The sequence below is a fragment of the Oncorhynchus clarkii genome, chromosome 31, assembly GCF_045791955.1.
Source record: "Oncorhynchus clarkii lewisi isolate Uvic-CL-2024 chromosome 31, UVic_Ocla_1.0, whole genome shotgun sequence".
Taxonomy (NCBI): Eukaryota; Metazoa; Chordata; class Actinopteri; order Salmoniformes; family Salmonidae; genus Oncorhynchus; species Oncorhynchus clarkii.
Genome location: NC_092177.1, coordinates 1,791,656 through 1,810,315, shown reverse-complemented (window position 1 = coordinate 1,810,315; position 18,660 = coordinate 1,791,656). Strand labels below are relative to the sequence as shown.

Sequence of the window (18,660 nt, the reverse complement as noted above, 5' to 3'; positions counted from 1 at the left end):
TCAGAAGGAAGTAATTGACTTCTTAGGTAAGGTATGATGTCACCACTCAAGGGTGGGACCAGGGGAACTCCAGAAACTCCTCCCACCCTGAAGACAGGATATTTCTGGTGATAAACATCAACATTCCTCCAGAGCATCAGATTAACAGCCTTTCTCTCTCTCCGTCCCAGCATCACCTCTTCTCTCTCTCAGCCTGACAATCATCATTATCACCATCTTAACCTCCGCCAGGTAAAAACTCTGTCTTACTTGTCACTGAATAATCTGTCCATCTCTTCCCTCTGTAAATACACTGTATAGGCTAGTTTCAGATCAAACAATATATTATTTTAAAAAATTCATGGCACGATTAGAAATAACATGTATTTGATGTAAATATGAATGTTAAAGAAAGTTAAAAACAGCTTTTAGCACCGTGGAGAAGTTGTCTGACAAGTTAGCAGAGACTCTCAGTGGAGAAATGGTAAAATGGTGAGAGAGAGAGATGAGGACAGGAGAGCAGAGTGGAGAGTGAGAGAGAGAGAGTGAGAGAGTGGAGAGTAGAGAGTGAGAGCGAGTGTGAGTGAGAGAGAGTGAGAGAGAGTGAGAGAGAGTGAGAGACAGTGAGAGAGAGAGAGAGAGAGAGAGAGAGAGAGAGGTCTGATATTAGTAGAAGACCTCTACTAAACTAAAAACAGTCCTCAACTTAATAATACTTGATGTTTGACAATCTAACATATATACATTGTGACAGTTTACAAATATACAGTATGACAGTCTAACAGATATACAGTATGACAGTCTAGCAGATATACAGTATGACAGTCTAACAGATATACAGTATGACAGTCTAACAGATATACAGTATGACAGTCTAACAGATATACAGTATGACAGTCTAACACATATACAGTATGACAGTCTAACACATATACAGTATGACAGTCTAACAGATATAGAGTATGACAGTCTAACAGATATACAATATGACAGTCTAGCAGATATACAGTATGACAGTCTAACAGATATACAGTATGACAGTCTAACAGATATACAGTATGACAGTTTAACAGATATACAGTATGACAGTCTAACAGATATACATTATGACAGTCTAACAGATATACAGTATGACAGTCTAACAGATATACAGTATGACAGTCTAACAGATATACATTATGACAGTCTAACAGATATACAGTATGGCAGTCTAACAGATATACAGTATGACAGTCTAACAGATATACAGTATGACAGTCTAACAGATATACAGTATGACAGTCTAACAGATATACAGTATGACAGTTTAACAGATATACTTACATATATATATATAATAATTCCTAAATGTTTTCTCATAATAAGTGTAGTTTGCTGTGTTCCATCTAGAGGGAGCTGTGATCTTTATGTTCACTGAGAAATAACATGAAGTATTGAGATAAATCTGGCCTGCTTCGTATCCAGGAAGTCTGTCAGACTAGGACTGCTGAGATAGGATCAGTTAACATGAAGAATATCTGTCTCTGTCTGTCTGTCTGTCTGTCTGTCTGTCTGTCTGTCTCTCTAATGCCCCCCTACTGTCTATCCTCTGTCTGTCTGTCTGTCTGTCTGTCTGTCTGTCTGTCTGTCTGTCTGTCTGTCTGTCTGTCTGTCTGTCTCTCTAATGCCCCCCTACTGTCTATCCCCTGTCTGTCTGTTTGTCTGTCTGTCTGTCTGATTGTTTGTCTCTCTAACGCCCCCCTACTGTTTATCGTCTGTCTGTCTGTCTGTCTGTCTGTCTGTCTGTCTGTCTGTCTGTCTGTCTGCCTGCCTGTCTGTCTGTCTGTCTGTCTGTCTGTCTGTCTGTTTGTCTGTCTGATTGTTTGTCTGTCTCTCTAACGCCCCCCTACTGTCTATCCTCTGCCTGCCTGTCTGATTGTCTGTCTGTCTCTCTAACGCCCCCCTACTGTTTATCCTATGTCTGTCTGTCTGTCTGTCTGTCTGTCTGTCTGTCTGTCTGTCTGTCTGTCTGTCTGCCTGTCTGTCTGTCTGTCTGTCTGTCTGTCTGTCTGTCTGTCTGTCTGTCTGCCTGTCTGTCTGTCTGTCTGTCTGTCTGTCTGTCTGTCTGCCGGTCTGATTGTCTGTCTGTCTCTCTAATGCCCCCCCTACTGTCTATCCTCTGTCTGTCTGTCTGCCTGTCTGATTGTCTGTCTGTCTCTCTAACGCCCCCCTACTGTCTTTCCTCTGTCTGTCTGCCTGCCTGTCTGATTGTCTGCCTGTCTCTCTGATGCCCCCCTACTGTCTATCCTCTGCCTGCCTGTCTGTCTGTCTGTCTGTCTGTCTGTCTGTCGAGGATGTGTCATCTCTCCAGTCAACAAAACATTTATCCTTCATGATGGCCTGGCTCGGTGACATCATCAGCTCTCCAAATATATCTTCTATTTTATTATCCAAAACACATTTATACCAGAAACACATTTATACTTTACTTCCATTCCACAGGATATCGAAAAGAGCAAATATTAGGTTTAAGTGTATAGCTAGAGGAAGGCCCTGGGTTGGAGGAGCGTGTTGACAGACAGACAAGCCAACCACACCAGCTAGGCTGCATCCTAAATGGCCCCCTCCTCCCTATATACTGTAGTGCACTACTTTTGACCAGGTTCCCCATAGGAAAGAGGGAGCCAAGGGGGCTCAGTCTACAACCTTGTGGTTAAACATTTGACCTAAGGCTGGAATAAAAGCCTACTGATTAACGTCTATTTGTATCATTCGGCCGTCTCTCTCACTCTTTCTTTATTTTCCAGTTGTCTCTCTCATGTTGACATGATATTCGGATCTTCTCTGTTTTACAGCTGTAGCTAAACCACTGCGCCATGGCAACCTTGGATGGTTTTCCCGCCAGTTTCTATGGGGAGCCGGGGGTGTTGGGTATGTTGGCCAATGGGATCAGTGCGTTCCTGGTTCTACTGCAGAACTTCAACACAGCTAGAACCGGAGTATCTGCAGAGGGGGTGGAAAACATTCTGGCAGGTACGCTAATCAATCCATCCATCACAATCACTTTCACAATGACTAACCCTACTTTTTTCCCTGTTCTTGATCTGTTGTGTTTCAGGTGTTGTTCAACATCATTGTGTTGTGTTTCAGGTGTTGTTCAACATCAGTGTGTTGTGTTTCAGGTGTTGTTCAACATCATTGTGTTGTGTTTCAGGTGTTGTTCAACATCACTGTGTTGTGTTTCAGGTGTTGTTCAACATCACTGTGTTGTGTTTCAGGTGTTGTTCAACATCACTGTGTTGTGTTTCAGGTGTTGTTCAACATCACTGTGTTGTGTTTCAGGTGTTGTTCAACATCACTGTGTTGTGTTTCAGGTGTTGTTCAACATCATTGTGTTGTGTTTCAGGTGTTGTTCAACATCACTGTGTTGTGTTTCAGGTGTTGTTCAACATCACTGTGTTGTGTTTCAGGTGTTGTTCAACATCACTGTGTTGTGTTTCAGGTGTTGTTCAACATCACTGTGTTGTGTTTCAGGTGTTGTTCAACATCACTGTGTTGTGTTTCAGGTGTTGTTCAACATCACTGTGTTGTGTTTCAGGTGTTGTTCAACATCATTGTGTTGTGTTTCAGGTGGTTGTTCAACAGCACTGTGTTGTGTTTCAGGTGGTTGTTCAACAGCACTGTGTTGTGTTTCAGGTGTTGTTCAACATCACTGTGTTGTGTTTCAGGTGTTGTTCAACATCACTGTGTTGTGTTTCAGGTGTTGTTCAACATCATTGTGTTGTGTTTCAGGTGCTGTTCAACATCATTGTGTTGTGTTTCAGGTGTTGTTCAACATCACTGTGTTGTGTTTCAGGTGTTGTTCAACATCATTGTGTTGTGTTTCAGGTGTTGTTCAACATCATTGTGTTGTGTTTCAGGTGTTGTTCAAAATCACTGTGTTGTGTTTCAGGTGTTGTTCAACAGCACTGTGTTGTGTTTCAGGTGGTTGTTCAACATCATTGTGTTGTGTTTCAGGTGTTGTTCAACATCATTGTGTTGTGTTTCAGGTGTTGTTCAACAGCACTGTGTTGTGTTTCAGGTGTTGTTCAACATCACTGTGTTGTGTTTCAGGTGTTGTTCAACATCATTGTGTTGTGTTTCAGGTGTTGTTCAACATCACTGTGTTGTGTTTCAGGTGTTGTTCAACATCACTGTGTTGTGTTTCAGGTGTTGTTCAACATCACTGTGTTGTGTTTCAGGTGTTGTTCAACATCATTGTGTTGTGTTTCAGGTGTTGTTCAACATCATTGTGTTGTGTTTCAGGTGTTGTTCAACATCATTGTGTTGTGTTTCAGGTGTTCATCTCATCCTGATAGGTGGAGTGTGTCAGCTGATTGCCGGCCTCCTGTCGTTCCGTAAATACGACCACCTGAGTGGCACCGCCTTCATTGGCTATGCAGCTCTCTGGGGCAGCTATGGTGCCACACGCATCTTCCTGGGTGCATCCCAATCAATCACAACTAACCTGACCATGTCACATGACCTGATGAGTAACACGACCCAGCTCACTGCCCTCACGACCAACCTATCCCTGTCGGCTGAACTCTGGAACAGCACCTCGCAGAGCCCTGATTGGCTGTCTCTCCTGCTCATCCCCCAGTCTGCCATCGCGGGATTGGTCCCCTACATCCTTCTATCCTTCCTATTGGCCTTCTGCTCTGCCACGGTAAACGTCATCATGCCCTTCGTGTTCGGTGCCATCACGCTTACCCTGCTGTTTGAGGCTGTGGCGGTGGGCGTGTCCTCGGCCTGGCCACTGGTCGTCTCTGGCATTCTAGAACTCCTCATCCTCCTTTTCGCCGTGTACGGCAGCGCCGCCCTGTTGGTGAAAGGTCTGGCGCAGCGCTATGTCCTCAAGGGGTTCGGCACGCCGCTGTTCAACGTGCTCCTGCTGGGGACCAACAGCCCTGCGGCCAGCGCCCAGAGCCTGGGACAGGAGAAGAAGAAGAACACCAAGTACGCTGAACCTCAGGCGCTCTCCTTCTTCTGTGACACGGTGTCTCCCTTCATCATGTTGTTCTACAGCTTTGGATACGTCACATCCTTCTCCCTGGGTGCTGTGTGGGTCTCCATAATCTCTGCTGCTCAACTCCTCTCTAGCTACTACGCTCACCTGCGGCAAGATGGCTACCTGGTCACCAAGGCCGGCCTGCATGCCGCCTACTGGCTTACCAAGGCGTGGGAGGAGTTTCTGTTGTCGGCTGTGATCGTGTCGGAGCCGGAGAGAGAGGTGGCTACTGGGAGACAGGCGATGGTTGGTGATTGGTTCTTCGTGGCGGTGGCGCTCCTCCTCCTAGTTGTCAGTCTGAGTAATGACACCCTGGAGGTTACCCATAATGCTCTGTTCCTGCTGCTGTCCGTCTCCACGGTCCCCCAGATCCCCCTCCAGGGGTACTATGTGTTCTTCGGGGTGTCCTGTTCCCTGTTCGCCTCCGCTTCGCTCTACGGGACATTTTGCCGCCTGATCAACTCCATCGCTGAAAAGAGTCTGATCCCGGTGGGTCCTCAGCCCATCTCCTCCGACCGTCTCCACTCCTTCCTGTCCTGCTTTCGCTCCCCGGGGAAACTCCAGGGGGCGCTGCCTTTATCATCATCAGCATCCTCCCCGACCAATCAGATCCCTGACGCTCTGTTCTACCTGACCAACGGCGTGGCCGCTCTCTCGGCGCTCCACGCGGCCTCATCCAGTCAGAGCGTGTCCTTCCTGCGACTGAGTGTTCCCTGGGTTCTGGTATCTGGAGCGGTGGTACAGGGGTTCGTCAGCAGGCTGCAGGTCAGAGGAGGACAAAGGTTTGGCTCCGTCATCCCATCCTTCTACCTGTCTGTCTGGGCCACCTGGACATGGTATCGCTTCGCAGGTATGTGGATGACTTCAAGCTAACACTAACCAATCCTAACTGGAGTTAACTTTTTTCATAACTAGGAAAAGCCCCATAAAAATTCAGACTCCAGCCACCCAAGCCATGGAATGTTCTCTCTGCTACCGGACGGCAAGCAGTACCAATGTACCAAGTCTGCAACCAACAGGACCCTGAAACACTTCTACCTCTTCTACCCTGTATATATAGCCATGTTATTATCTCATACCCTGTATATATAGCCATGTTATTATCTGATACCCTGTATATATAGCCATGTTATTACCTGATACCCTGTATATATAGCCATGTTATTATCTGGTACCCTGTATATATATCCATGTTATTATCTGATACCCTGTATATATAGCCATGTTATTATCTGATACCCTGTATATATAGCCATGTTATTATCTGGTACCCTGTATATATAGCCATGTTATTATCTCATACCCTGTATATACAGCCATGTTATTATCTCGTACCCTGTATATATAGCCATGTTATTATCTCATACCCTGTATATATAGCCATGTTATTATCTGATACCCTGTATATATAGCCATGTTATTACCTGATACCCTGTATATATATCCATGTTATTATCTGGTACCCTGTATATATAACCATGTTATTATCTGATACCCCGTATATATAGCCATGTTATTATCTGGTACCCTGTATATATAGCCATGTTATTATCTGATACCCTGTATATATAGCCATGTTATTATCTGGTACCCTGTATATATAGCCATGTTATTACCTGATACCCTGTATATATAGCCATGTTATTTTCTCGTACCCTGTATATATAGCCATGTTATTATCTCATACCTTGTATATATAGCCATGTTATTATCTGATACCCTGTATATATAGCCATCTTATTACCTGATACCCCGTATATATAGCCATGTAATTATCTCGTACCCTGTGGTTGTTGTTGTTGTTAATGTTGACGTTGTTGTTGATCTTGTTGTTGTTGCTGTTGATGTGCTTGTTGTTAATGTTGTTGTTAATGTTGTTGATGTTGTTGTTGTTGATGTTGTTGATGTGGTTGTTGTTGCTGTTGTTGTTGTTGTTGTTGCTGTCTCCATGCTCTGTTGCCTGTTTCAGTAAAACATCTCTGTGTTCTTTTCTCAGGCCCCTTGCTGCAGATCTCTCCAGTAGGATCCTATGGGTTTACAGCTGGAGCCATCGCTTTCCTGGTCATCAACGCTTTCCTCATGCTCATCGGTCAGTCTTTACATGAAATCATCTATATCTACCTCTTCTCCTGCTGCAATACAGAGGGAGAGAAGAACGGAGTGGGTTTTCCCTAATGTCATTCTATTCCCTACACAGCCCCATAGGTCCTGGTCTAAAGTAGTGCACTATATAGAGAATAGGCCCTGGTCTATAGTAGTGCACTATATAGAGAATAGGGCACTGGTCTATAGCAGTGCACTATATAGGGAATAGGGCACTGGTCTAAAGTAGTGCACTACAGTGCATTGCAAAAGTATTCGGCCCCCTTGAACTTTGCGACCTTTTGCCACATTTCAGGCTTCAAACATAAAGATATAAAACTGTATTTTTTTGTGAAGAATCAACAACAAGTGGGACACAATCATGAAGTGGAACGACATTTATTGGATATTTCAAACTTTTTTAACAAATCAAAAACTGAAAAATTGGGCGTGCAAAATTATTCAGCCCCTTTACTTTCAGTGCAGCAAACTCTCTCCAGAAGTTCAGTGAGGATCTCTGAATGATCCAATGTTGACCTAAATGACTAATGATGATAAATACAATCCACCTGTGTGTAATCAAGTCTCCGTATAAATGCACCTGCACTGTGATAGTCTCAGAGGTCCGTTAAAAGGGCAGAGAGCATCATGAAGAACAAGGAACACACCAGGCAGGTCCGAGATACTGTTGTGAAGAAGTTTAAAGCCGGATTTGGATACGAAAAGATTTCCCAAGCTTTAAACATCCCAAGGAGCACTGTGCAAGCGATAATATTGAAATGGAAGGAGTATCAGACCACTGCAAATCTACCAAGACCTGGCCGTCCCTCTAAACTTTCAGCTCATACAAGGAGAAGACTGATCAGAGATGCAGCCAAGAGGCCCATGATCACTCTGGATGAACTGCAGAGATCTACAGCTGAGGTGGGAGACTCTGTCCATAGGACAACAATCAGTATATTGCACAAATCTGGCCTTTATGGAAGAGTGGCAAGAAGAAAGCCATTTCTTAAAGATATCCATAAAAAGTGTCGTTTAAAGTTTGCCACAAGCCACCTGGGAGACACACCAAACATGTGGAAGAAGGTGCTCTGGTCAGATGAAACCAAAATTGAACTTTTTGGCAACAATGCAAGATGTTATGTTTGGCGTAAAAGCAACACAGCTCATCACCCTGAACACACCATCCCCACTGTCAAACATGGTGGTGGCAGCATCATGGTTTGGGCCTGCTTTTCTTCAGCAGGGACAGGGAAGATGGTTAAAATTGATGGGAAGATGGATGGAGCCAAATACAGGACCATTCTGGAAGAAAACCTGATGGAGTCTGCAAAAGACCTGAGACTGGGACGGAGATTTGTCTTCCAACAAGACAATGATCCAAAACATAAAGCAAAATCTACAATGGAATGGTTCAAAAATAAACATATCCAGGTGTTAGAATGGCCAAGTCAAAGTCCAGACCTTAATCCAATCGAGAATCTGTGGAAAGAACTGAAAACTGCTGTTCACAAATGCTCTCCATCCAGCCGCACTGAGCTCGAGCTGTTTTGCAAGGAGGAATGGGAAAAAATTTCAGTCTCTCGATGTGCAAAACTGATAGAGACATACCCCAAGCGACTTACAGCTGTAATTGCAGCAAAAGGTGGCGCTACAAAGTATTAACTTAAGGCGGCTGAATAATTTTGCACGCCCAATTTTTCAGTTTTTGATTTGTTAAAAAAGTTTGAAATATCCAATAAATGTCGTTCCACTTCATGATTGTGTCCCACTTGTTGTTGATTCTTCACAAAAAAATACAGTTTTATATCTTTATGTTTGAAGCCTGTGGCAAAAGGTCGCAAAGTTCAAGGGGGCCGAATACTTTCGCAATGCACTGTATATAGGGAATAGGGCACTGGTCTATAGTAGTGCACTATATAGGGAATAGGGCACTGGTCTAAAGTAGTGCCCACTCCATGGTAACCTGGTCCTAACCCTCTCCATGGTAACCTGGTCCTAACCCTCTCCATGGTAACCTGGTCCTAAACCTCTCCATGGTAACCTGGTCCTAACCCTCTCCATGGTAACCTGGTCCTAACCCTCTCCATGGTAACCTGGTCCTAAACCTCTCCATGGTAACCTGGTCCTAACCCTCTCCATGGTAACCTGGTCCTAACCCCCTCCATGGTAACCTGGTCCTAACCCTCTCCATGGTAACCTGGTCCTAAGCCTCTCCATGGTAACCTGGTCCTAACCCTCTCCATGGTAACCTGGTCCGAAACCTCTCCATGGTAACCTGGTCCTAACCCTCTCCATGGTAACCTGGTCCTAACCCACTCCATGGTAACCTGGTCCGAAACCTCTCCATGGTAACCTGGTCCTAACCCACTCCATGGTAACCTGGTCCTAACCCTCTCCATGGTAACCTGGTCCTAACCCCCTCCATGGTAACCTGGTCCTAACCCTCTCCATGGTAACCTGGTCCTAACCCTCTCCATGTCCCCTCCAGCTGCGTATGGAGGACCCTCTTGTCTCTGACCGTGGTCATGGAGATGGTTCTAGTGTGTTTCCTCCTGTCCACTCTGCAACAGCTCCCCTACCAGCTGGAGAGTAAGTGACCTGCTTTTCACCTCCCTACACTGACAGGACTCACATTCTACATAAACGGCTCAGGAGGCTCCTGAGGGGAGAACGGCTCATAATAATGGCCGGAACGGAGCAAATGGAATGGCATCAACCACCTTGAAACTATGTGTTTGATGTATTTGCTACCATTCCACTGATTCTGTTCCAGTCAATAGAACAAGCCCTAATGGCAAGCCCTCATTTCTCCCCAATGAAGGTTCCACCAACCTATTGTGATATACAGTAAGGCTGAAACCCAAAACCAACACTTGGCCATCTGCCCTTTATGGAGTGATCGGAGTGGTTGAAGTGTTGGGTTTGTGATTCAGACAGTGTTATGTGGTATCCATCAATACGTTTGCTGCTCAAACAGTAACTGTAAAATGTACACATTATTTTGCAATCTAGATGTCAGCTGTGTTACTGTTCTAATACATTTCTGGCGTTGTTCTTGTAGTTGCCATGCTAGCTGTGTTCTCTGTCGTCTGTCTATATGGAACCCTGGCATCACTGGTCAACTGCACCTTCCGTCAGAGTGTGATGCCCATGGGGCCTCCACTGGTTAAGGTGAGAACAAGCACTATTCCATTCTGTTGCTTTCCACTGGATGAGCTGACAAGTAGAATGGAGTGGGTTCATGTGCTTCATTACATTTTATTCTACTTTTCTCCAATCCAGTTCATTCCTTTTCTATTGTGTTCCATATCGTGTGTCTCTCTCCCTGTGTTGTTGTGTCTCAGGATGTGAATCAGCAGCAGATGTCCTCCCCTGCCCTGCCTTGTCCCGTAGCAGACTCCAGACTGACCAGCGGTCTTCTGAAGATCTCCAGACTGCTGGACGACGGGGGGGTCTGTGGAATCCCCACCGATACGGTCTACGCCCTGGCCGCATCCTGCAAGAACCCTCAGGCCATCGAGAACATCTACAACATTAAGGACCGTCCAGCAGAGAAACCCATCTGTATCTGTATCTCCAGTGTGGAGCAGCTGGTGGCAGCCAAGCCCCCATTCAGCTCTCTACTCTGGGAATTTATGAGGAACGTCTACCCTGGAGGGATCAGCTGCATCGTCAGCAAGGGAGACTGGCTACTCAGACTGGGTAAGGGGTGACGAGGGGAAGAGAGGGGAGGAGGAGGGTGGCTTCAACTGCATTGGGATTTTAAATAGTTTTTTAAAACTTTATTTAACTAAGCAAGTCAGTTAAGAACAAATTCTTATTTTCAATGACAGCCTAGGAACAGTGGGTTGACTGCCTGTTCAGGTGCAGAATGACAGATTTGTACCTTGTCAGCTCAGAGGTTTGAACTTGCAACCTTCCGCTTACTAGTCCAACGCGCTAACCACTAGGCTACCCTGCCGGGTTACATTGGTTTAGAGTTAGGGATACTCTCAGAAATGGTTTGATAACAGCATGCCTGACTTCCACTTATTGAAACAACATATTATTTGGTCTCTTTATTCTATATTGTGAGCGATCATTCGATTGATGTTCTAATTGTTTACCTATGTTGTCCAGGTGTGGGTCCGGCCTACGACCGCGTGGGGACCAATGATAGCATCATGATCCGAGTCCCTGACCACACCGTCACAGGACACCTGTGTAACATCACCGGACCACTTGCAATCACCTCAGCCAATCCCAGTGGAGAACCCGACAGCACGCACCACGACATGGTCATCAGGTAAAGTCCTATCATAACACTCACCTGTACCCACCAGTACCCACCTCTACTCACCTGTACTCGCCTGTTCTCACCTGTACCCACCTGTACCCACCTGTACCCTGTACTCACCTATACTTAAGCACTTAAGCCTGTTAGTATGCTATGCTGCCTTCATCAGATAGTTTGAACAGCTATGCTCCCTTCATCAGATAGTTTGAACAGCTATGCTCCCTTCATTAGATAGTTTGAACAGCTATGCTCCCTTCATTAGATAGTTTGAACAGCTATGCTCCATTCATCAGATAGTTTGAACAGCTATGCTCCCTTCATTAGATAGTTTGAACAGCTATGCTCCCTTCATTAGATAGTTTGAACAGCTATGCTCCATTCATCAGATAGTTTGAACAGCTATGCTCCCTTCATTAGATAGTTTGAACAGCTATGCTCCCTTCATCAGATAGTTTGAACAGCTATGCTCCCTTCATCAGATAGTTTGAACAGCTATGCTCCCTTCATTAGATAGTTTGAACAGCTATGCTCCCTTCATCAGATAGTTTGAACAGCTATGCTCCTTTCATCAGATAGTTTGAACAGCTATGCTCCCTTCATCAGATAGTTTGAACAGCTATGCTCCCTTCATCAGATAGTTTGAACAGCTATGCTCCCTTCATTAGATAGTTTGAACAGCTATGCTCCCTTCATCAGATAGTTTGAACAGCTATGCTCCCTTCATCAGATAGTTTGAACAGCTATGCTCCCTTCATCAGATAGTTTGAACAGCTATGCTCCCTTCATCAGATAGTTTGAACAGCTATGCTCCATTCATCAGATAGTTTGAACAGCTATGCTCCCTTCATTAGATAGTTTGAACAGCTATGCTCCCTTCATCAGATAGTTTGAACAGCTATGCTCCCTTCATCAGATAGTTTGAACAGCTATGCTCCCTTCATCAGATAGTTTGAACAGCTATGCTCCCTTCATCAGATAGTTTGAACAGCTATGCTCCCTTCATCAGATAGTTTGAACAGCTATGCTCCCTTCATCAGATAGTTTGAACAGCTATGCTCCCTTCATCAGATAGTTTGAACAGCTATGCTCCCTTCATTAGATAGTTTGAACAGCTATGCTCCCTTCATCAGATAGTTTGAACAGCTATGCTCCCTTCATCAGATAGTTTGAACAGCTATGCTCCCTTCATTAGATAGTTTGAACAGCTATGCTCCCTTCATCAGATAGTTTGAACAGCTATGCTCCCTTCATCAGATAGTTTGAACAGCTATGCTCCTTTCATCAGATAGTTTGAACAGCTATGCTGCCTTCATCAGATAGTTTGAACAGCTATGCTGCCTTCATTAGATAGTTTGAACAGCTATGCTGCCTTCATTAGATAGTTTGAACAGCTATGCTGCCTTCATCAGATAGTTTGAACAGCTATGCTGCCTTCATCAGATAGTTTGAACAGCTATGCTGCCTTCATCAGATAGTTTGAACAGCTATGCTGCCTTCATCAGATAGTTTGAACAGCTATGCTGCCTTCATCAGATAGTTTGAACAGCTATGCTCCCTTCATCAGATAGTTTGAACAGCTATGCTCCCTTCATCAGATAGTTTGAACAGCTATGCTCCCTTCATCAGATAGTTTGAACAGCTATGCTCCCTTCATCAGATAGTTTGAACAGCTATGCTCCCTTCATCAGATAGTTTGAACAGCTATGCTCCCTTCATCAGATAGTTTGAACAGCTATGCTCCCTTCATCAGATAGTTTGAACAGCTATGCTCCCTTCATGCTGATCATGATACTAAAAGTGATGTCAGTATTGAAGTATTTTTCTATCTTGGATTGCTGGTTGTATTGTAAACTGGTCTGATATTTCCTGTCAGACTGGTTTCATATCAGTCAGCCTGCTGTGTAAATATCCAGTTCTACTAATATATCTGTGTTAATCAGTCCTCTGCCTTGTGTCCTGATGGCTGTAGGGTCATGATGATTAGTTTCCATTGATGGTAGGTGCCGTTTAAGAATAGTGAGGACGATTATTTTTCTAAGAGCATGGCCTTAAATCTATTACAGCATATTGAATGACTGGAATACATTATTCCATTCACCCAGTTCAATGTAACAGTGATCGGTTTAGGCTACTACATGATACTCTAATTTTCCCTCTACCCATCATGAGGTTGCTACAACCTAGCCTACAAATGAACGTTTACAACGTAGGTGCGCAGGTCGTGTAATCAAGGTGACAGACAGTGACACATTCAATATCGCCTTTCACACTCTTGCCTGCATCTAGCTGATCTAGGGTGGAATCATTCGTACAAACAAAATCAAATCAAATGTTATTTGTCACATGCGCCAAATACACAGGTGAAGTAGACCTTACAGTGAAATGCTGAATACAACAGGTGTAGTAGACCTTACAGTGAACTGCTGAATACAACAGGTGTAGTAGACCTCACAGTGAACTGCTGAATACAACAGGTGTAGTAGACCTTACAGTGAAATGCTGAATACAACAGGTGTAGTAGACCTTACAGTGAAATGCTGAATACAACAGGTGTAGTAGACCTTACAGTGAAATGCTGAATACAGCAGGTGTAGTAGACCTTACAGTGAAATTATGAATACAACAGGTGTAGTAGACCTTACAGTGAAATGCTGAATACAACAGGTGTAGTAGACCTTACAGTGAAATGCTGAATACAACAGGTGTAGTAGACCTTACAGTGAAATGCTGAATACAACAGGTGTAGTAGACCTTACTGTTAAATGCTGACAGGTGTAGTAGACCTTACAGTGAAATGCTGAATACAACAGGTGTAGTAGACCTCACAGTGAACTGCTGAATACAACAGGTGTAGTAGACCTCACAGTGAACTGCTGAATACAACAGGTGTAGTAGACCTTACAGTGAAATGCTGAATACAACAGGTGTAGTAGACCTTACAGTGAACTGCTGACTTACAACAGGTGTAGTAAACTTACAAGCCCTTAACCAACAATGTTAAAGAACAAGTGTTAAGTAAAAAAATAAAAAAATAAAAAATAAAAGTAACCAATAATCAAACTAACAATGTGGAGGCCATATACATGGTATTACAGTACAGAGTCAATGTGGAGGCTATATACATGGTATTACAGTACAGAGTCAATGTGGAGGCTATATACAGGGTATTACAGTACAGAGTCAATGTGGAGGCTATATACAGGGTATTAGAGTACAGAGTCAATGTGTAGGCTATATACAGGGTATTACAGTACAGAGTGAATGTGGAGGCTATATACAGGGTATTATGGTACTGAGTCAATGTGGAGGCTATATACAGGGTATTACAGTACAGAGCCATGTGGAGGCTATATACAGGGTATTACGGTACAGAGTCAATGTGGAGGCTATATACAGGGTATTACAGTACAGAGTCAATGTGGAGGCTATATATAGGGTATTATGGTACTGAGTCAATGTGGAGGCTATATACAGGGTATTACAGTACAGAGCCATGTGGAGACTATATACAGGGTATTACAGTACAGAGTCAATGTGGAGGGTATATACAGGGTATTACAGTACAGAGTCAATGTGGAGGCTATATACAGGGTATTACAGTACAGAGTCAATGTGGAGGCTATATACAGGGTATTATGGTACTGAGTCAATGTGGAGGCTATATACAGGGTATTACAGTACAGAGCCATGTGGAGGCTATATACAGGGTATTACGGTACAGAGTCAATGTGGAGGCTATATACAGGGTATTACGGTACAGAGTCAATGTAGAGGCTATATACAGGGTATTACAGTACAGAGTCAATGTGGAGGCTATATACAGGGTATTACGGTACTGAGTAAATGTGGAGGCTATATACAGTTTGGGTACTGGTACAGAGTCAATGTGGAGGCTATATACAGGGTATTACGGCACTGAATCAATGTGGAGGCTATATACAGGGTATTACAGTACAGAGTCAATGTGTAGGCTATATACAGGGTATTACAGTACAGAGTCAATGTGGAGGCTATATACAGGGTATTATGGTACTGAGTCAATGTGGAGGCTATATACAGGGTATTGCAGTACATAGCCATGTGGAGGCTATATACAGGGTATTACGGTACAGAGTTAATGTGGAGGCTATATACAGGGTATTACAGTACAGAGTCAATGTGGAGGCTATATACAGGGTATTATGGTACTGAGTCAATGTGGAGGCTATATACAGGGTATTACAGTACAGAGCCATGTGGAGGCTATATACAGGGGGGTACTGGTACAGAGTCAATGTGGAGGCTATATACAGGGTATTACGGTACTGAGTCAATGTGGAGGCTATATACAGTTTGGGTACCGGTACAGAGTCAATGTGGAGGCTATATACAGGGTATTACAGTACTGATTCAATGTGGAGACTATATACAGGGTATTACGGTACAGAGTCAATGTGGAGGCTATATACAGGGGGTACCGGTATAGAGTCAATATACAAGGTGTAAACCTAACCTGAATCTGAACCTACTCTGACACTGTCTGTCTCTACGTGTATCCTAGTCGGCTGGGCCAATCTAAACCTAACCTAAACCTGAACCTGAACCTACTCTGACACTGTCTGTCTCTATGTGTATCCTAGTCGGCTGGGCCAATCTAAACCTAACCTAAACCTGAACCTAAACCTGAACCAACTGTAGACACTGACTGTCTCTATGTGTATCCTAGTCTGCTGGGCCAATCTAAACCTAACCTAAACCTGAACCTGAACCTACTCTGACACTGTCTGTCTCTATGTGTATCCTAGTTGGCTGGACCAATCTAAACCTAACCTAAACCTGAACCTGAACCTTAACCTACTCTGAAACTGTCTGTCTCTATGTGAATCCTAGTCGGCTGGGCCAATCTAAACCTAACCTAAACCTTTACCTGAACCTACTCTGACACTGTCTGTCTCTACGTGTATCCTAGTCGGCTGGGGCAATCTAAACCTAACCTAAACCTGAACCTGAACCTACTCTGACACTGTCTGTCTCTATGTGTATCCTAGTCGGCTGGGCCAATCTAAACCTAAACTAAACCTGAACCTGAACCTACCCTGACACTGTCTGTCTCTATGTGTATCCTAGTCGGCTGGGCCAATCTAAACCTAACCTAAACCTGAACCTGAACCTACTCTGACACTGTCTGTCTCTATGTGTACCCTAGTCGGCTGGGCCAATCTAAACCTAACCTAAACCTGAACCTGAACCTACTCTGACACTGTCTGTCTCTATGTGTATCCTAGTCGGCTGGGCCAATCTAAACCTAACCTAAACCTGAACCTGAACCTACTCTGACACTGTCTGTCTCTATGTGTATCCTAGTCGGCTGGGCCAATCTAAACCTAACCTAAACCTGAACCTGAACCTGAACCTACTCTGACACTGTCTGTCTCTATGTGTATCCTAGTCGGCTGGGCCAATCTAAACCTGAACCTGAACCTACTCTGCCACTGTCTGTCTCCATGTGAATCCTAGTCGGCTGGGCCAATCTAAACCTGAACCTGAACCTACTCTGACACTGTCTGTCTCTATGTGTATCCTAGTCGGCTGGGCCATAAGATCCAGGGGGTTCTGTGTGACGGGGATTCCAACGAGATCGTAGCCTCAACGGTGGTGAACTGCCTCAAGATAGATGAAGGTATGATGTTATAGAACAGAAGCACACTACAATAACTAATTACTAATCTCTTAGGTTGTGTTGTCCTGTCTTGGGATGGAACATTCTGGAAACTTTCCTCAAATTCCCAGGCTTTCCAGAAATATAGGTTGAAAGATTCCTGGATTTCAAAGAATCCTCTGACCAGGATTTCTAGAAAACCTGGGAACGTTACCGGGACATTGCAACCCTTGTCCCACCCTATGATTCATTGTGTGTCAGTGATCACTCAGTCAATATTGTGTTTCCTCCTCCTCCAGGCACGATTAGTATCGTGAGGGAAGGCTGCGTCCCGGCTGTGAAGGTCCGACAGATCTTTGAGAGGGTGAAGACCAGTATGTTGTGAGGAGGACCCTTCCCTCCGTCCCTCTATCCTCTCTTCCACCCAGCTCCCCTCCCCCATTCTCTCCCTCCATCCTCTGTTGACCAATGACGACACTCAGATCAGATACTGGACCCACCCACCTCAGGCCACCATCCAATATGTCTCTCAAACATGTTGAGGAACAGTTGTTACATATTTATTCTGTATGTTGTCGATGTAATCCTATATAAATATGTACATTTTAGATTTGATTTTAGGATTATAAGTATGTTTGTTTTGTTCTGTATGATTTGATTATGTAAAATGAAGTGTTAACAGAAATTATACGCTAATGATGTAGTACTCTAAATGAGGGATTAATGAAGGATGATGTAGAACTCTAAATGAGGGATTAATGAAGGATGATGTAGTTCTCTAAATGAGGGATTAATGAAGGATGATGTAGAACTCTAAATGAGGGATTAATGAAGGATGATGTAGTTCTCTAAATGAGGGATTAATGAAGGATGATGTAGAACTCTAAATGAGGGATTAATGAAGGATGATGTAGTTCTCTAAATGAGGGATTAATGAAGGATGATGTAGAACTCTAAATGAGGGATTAATGAAGGATGATGTATGTGAATGTACGATGCTGCTGGGTATAAATTAATAATACATTATTGTGAAGTACTGTTTAACTGGGAATATATATATTGTTTAATATGGGAGATTGACGCAGGCCAAATGCATACATGCAACATTGAAAAGCATTATTTGCTTTGGCAATTTACTGCAATAGATCCATGTACATAGTGAAGTTATACTTAAAAAAAACTGTTGTAGATCCATGTATATAGTGAAGTTATACTTTCAAAAAAACTGTTGTAGATTCATGTATATAGTGAAGTTATACTTTCAGAATAAAACTCTAATTAAATATACTTATTTCTCCACTTTGTTCTGCTCTGTAACCAACATTTCAGATCATCAAATCAAACGATATTTTCCACATGTGCCAAATACAGCAGGGGTAGACTTTACCGTGAAATGCTGATTTACGAGCCCTTAACCAACGGTGAAGTTAAAAAGTAAGACACATGTTTGCTAAATTAATAAGGAAAAAGGAAGACAATGAAAACAATAACGAGGCTATAAACAGGAAGTTGCAGGTAGTAACAGGGCTATAAACAGGAAGTACCAGGTAGTAACATGGCTATAAACAGGGAGTACCAGGTAGTAACAGGGCTATAAACAGGAAGTACCAGGTAGTAACATGGCTATAAACAGGAAGTACCAGGTAATATCAT

General features: G+C 43.6%; 2 protein-coding genes across 2 annotated transcripts; both read left to right on the top strand.

The window, feature by feature from the left end:
* Nucleotides 1-138: 138 nt before the first annotated feature.
* LOC139390475 (uncharacterized) lies at nt 139-7,183 on the top strand. The gene is made up of 4 exons (XM_071137605.1): nt 139-231; nt 2,814-2,991; nt 4,296-5,858; nt 7,005-7,183. Exons 2-4 carry the CDS (start codon nt 2,835-2,837, stop codon nt 7,181-7,183), a joined length of 1,899 nt encoding a protein of 632 aa, XP_070993706.1. The 5' UTR covers nt 139-231; nt 2,814-2,834.
* Nucleotides 7,184-9,556: 2,373 nt separating this feature from the next.
* LOC139391000 (threonylcarbamoyl-AMP synthase-like) lies at nt 9,557-18,306 on the top strand. The gene is made up of 6 exons (XM_071138457.1): nt 9,557-9,682; nt 10,155-10,264; nt 10,438-10,795; nt 11,213-11,378; nt 16,934-17,028; nt 17,307-18,306. The coding sequence occupies exons 1-6, from the start codon at nt 9,619-9,621 to the stop codon at nt 17,390-17,392; spliced, it is 879 nt and encodes a 292-aa protein (XP_070994558.1). The 5' UTR covers nt 9,557-9,618; the 3' UTR covers nt 17,393-18,306.
* Nucleotides 18,307-18,660: the final 354 nt, after the last annotated feature.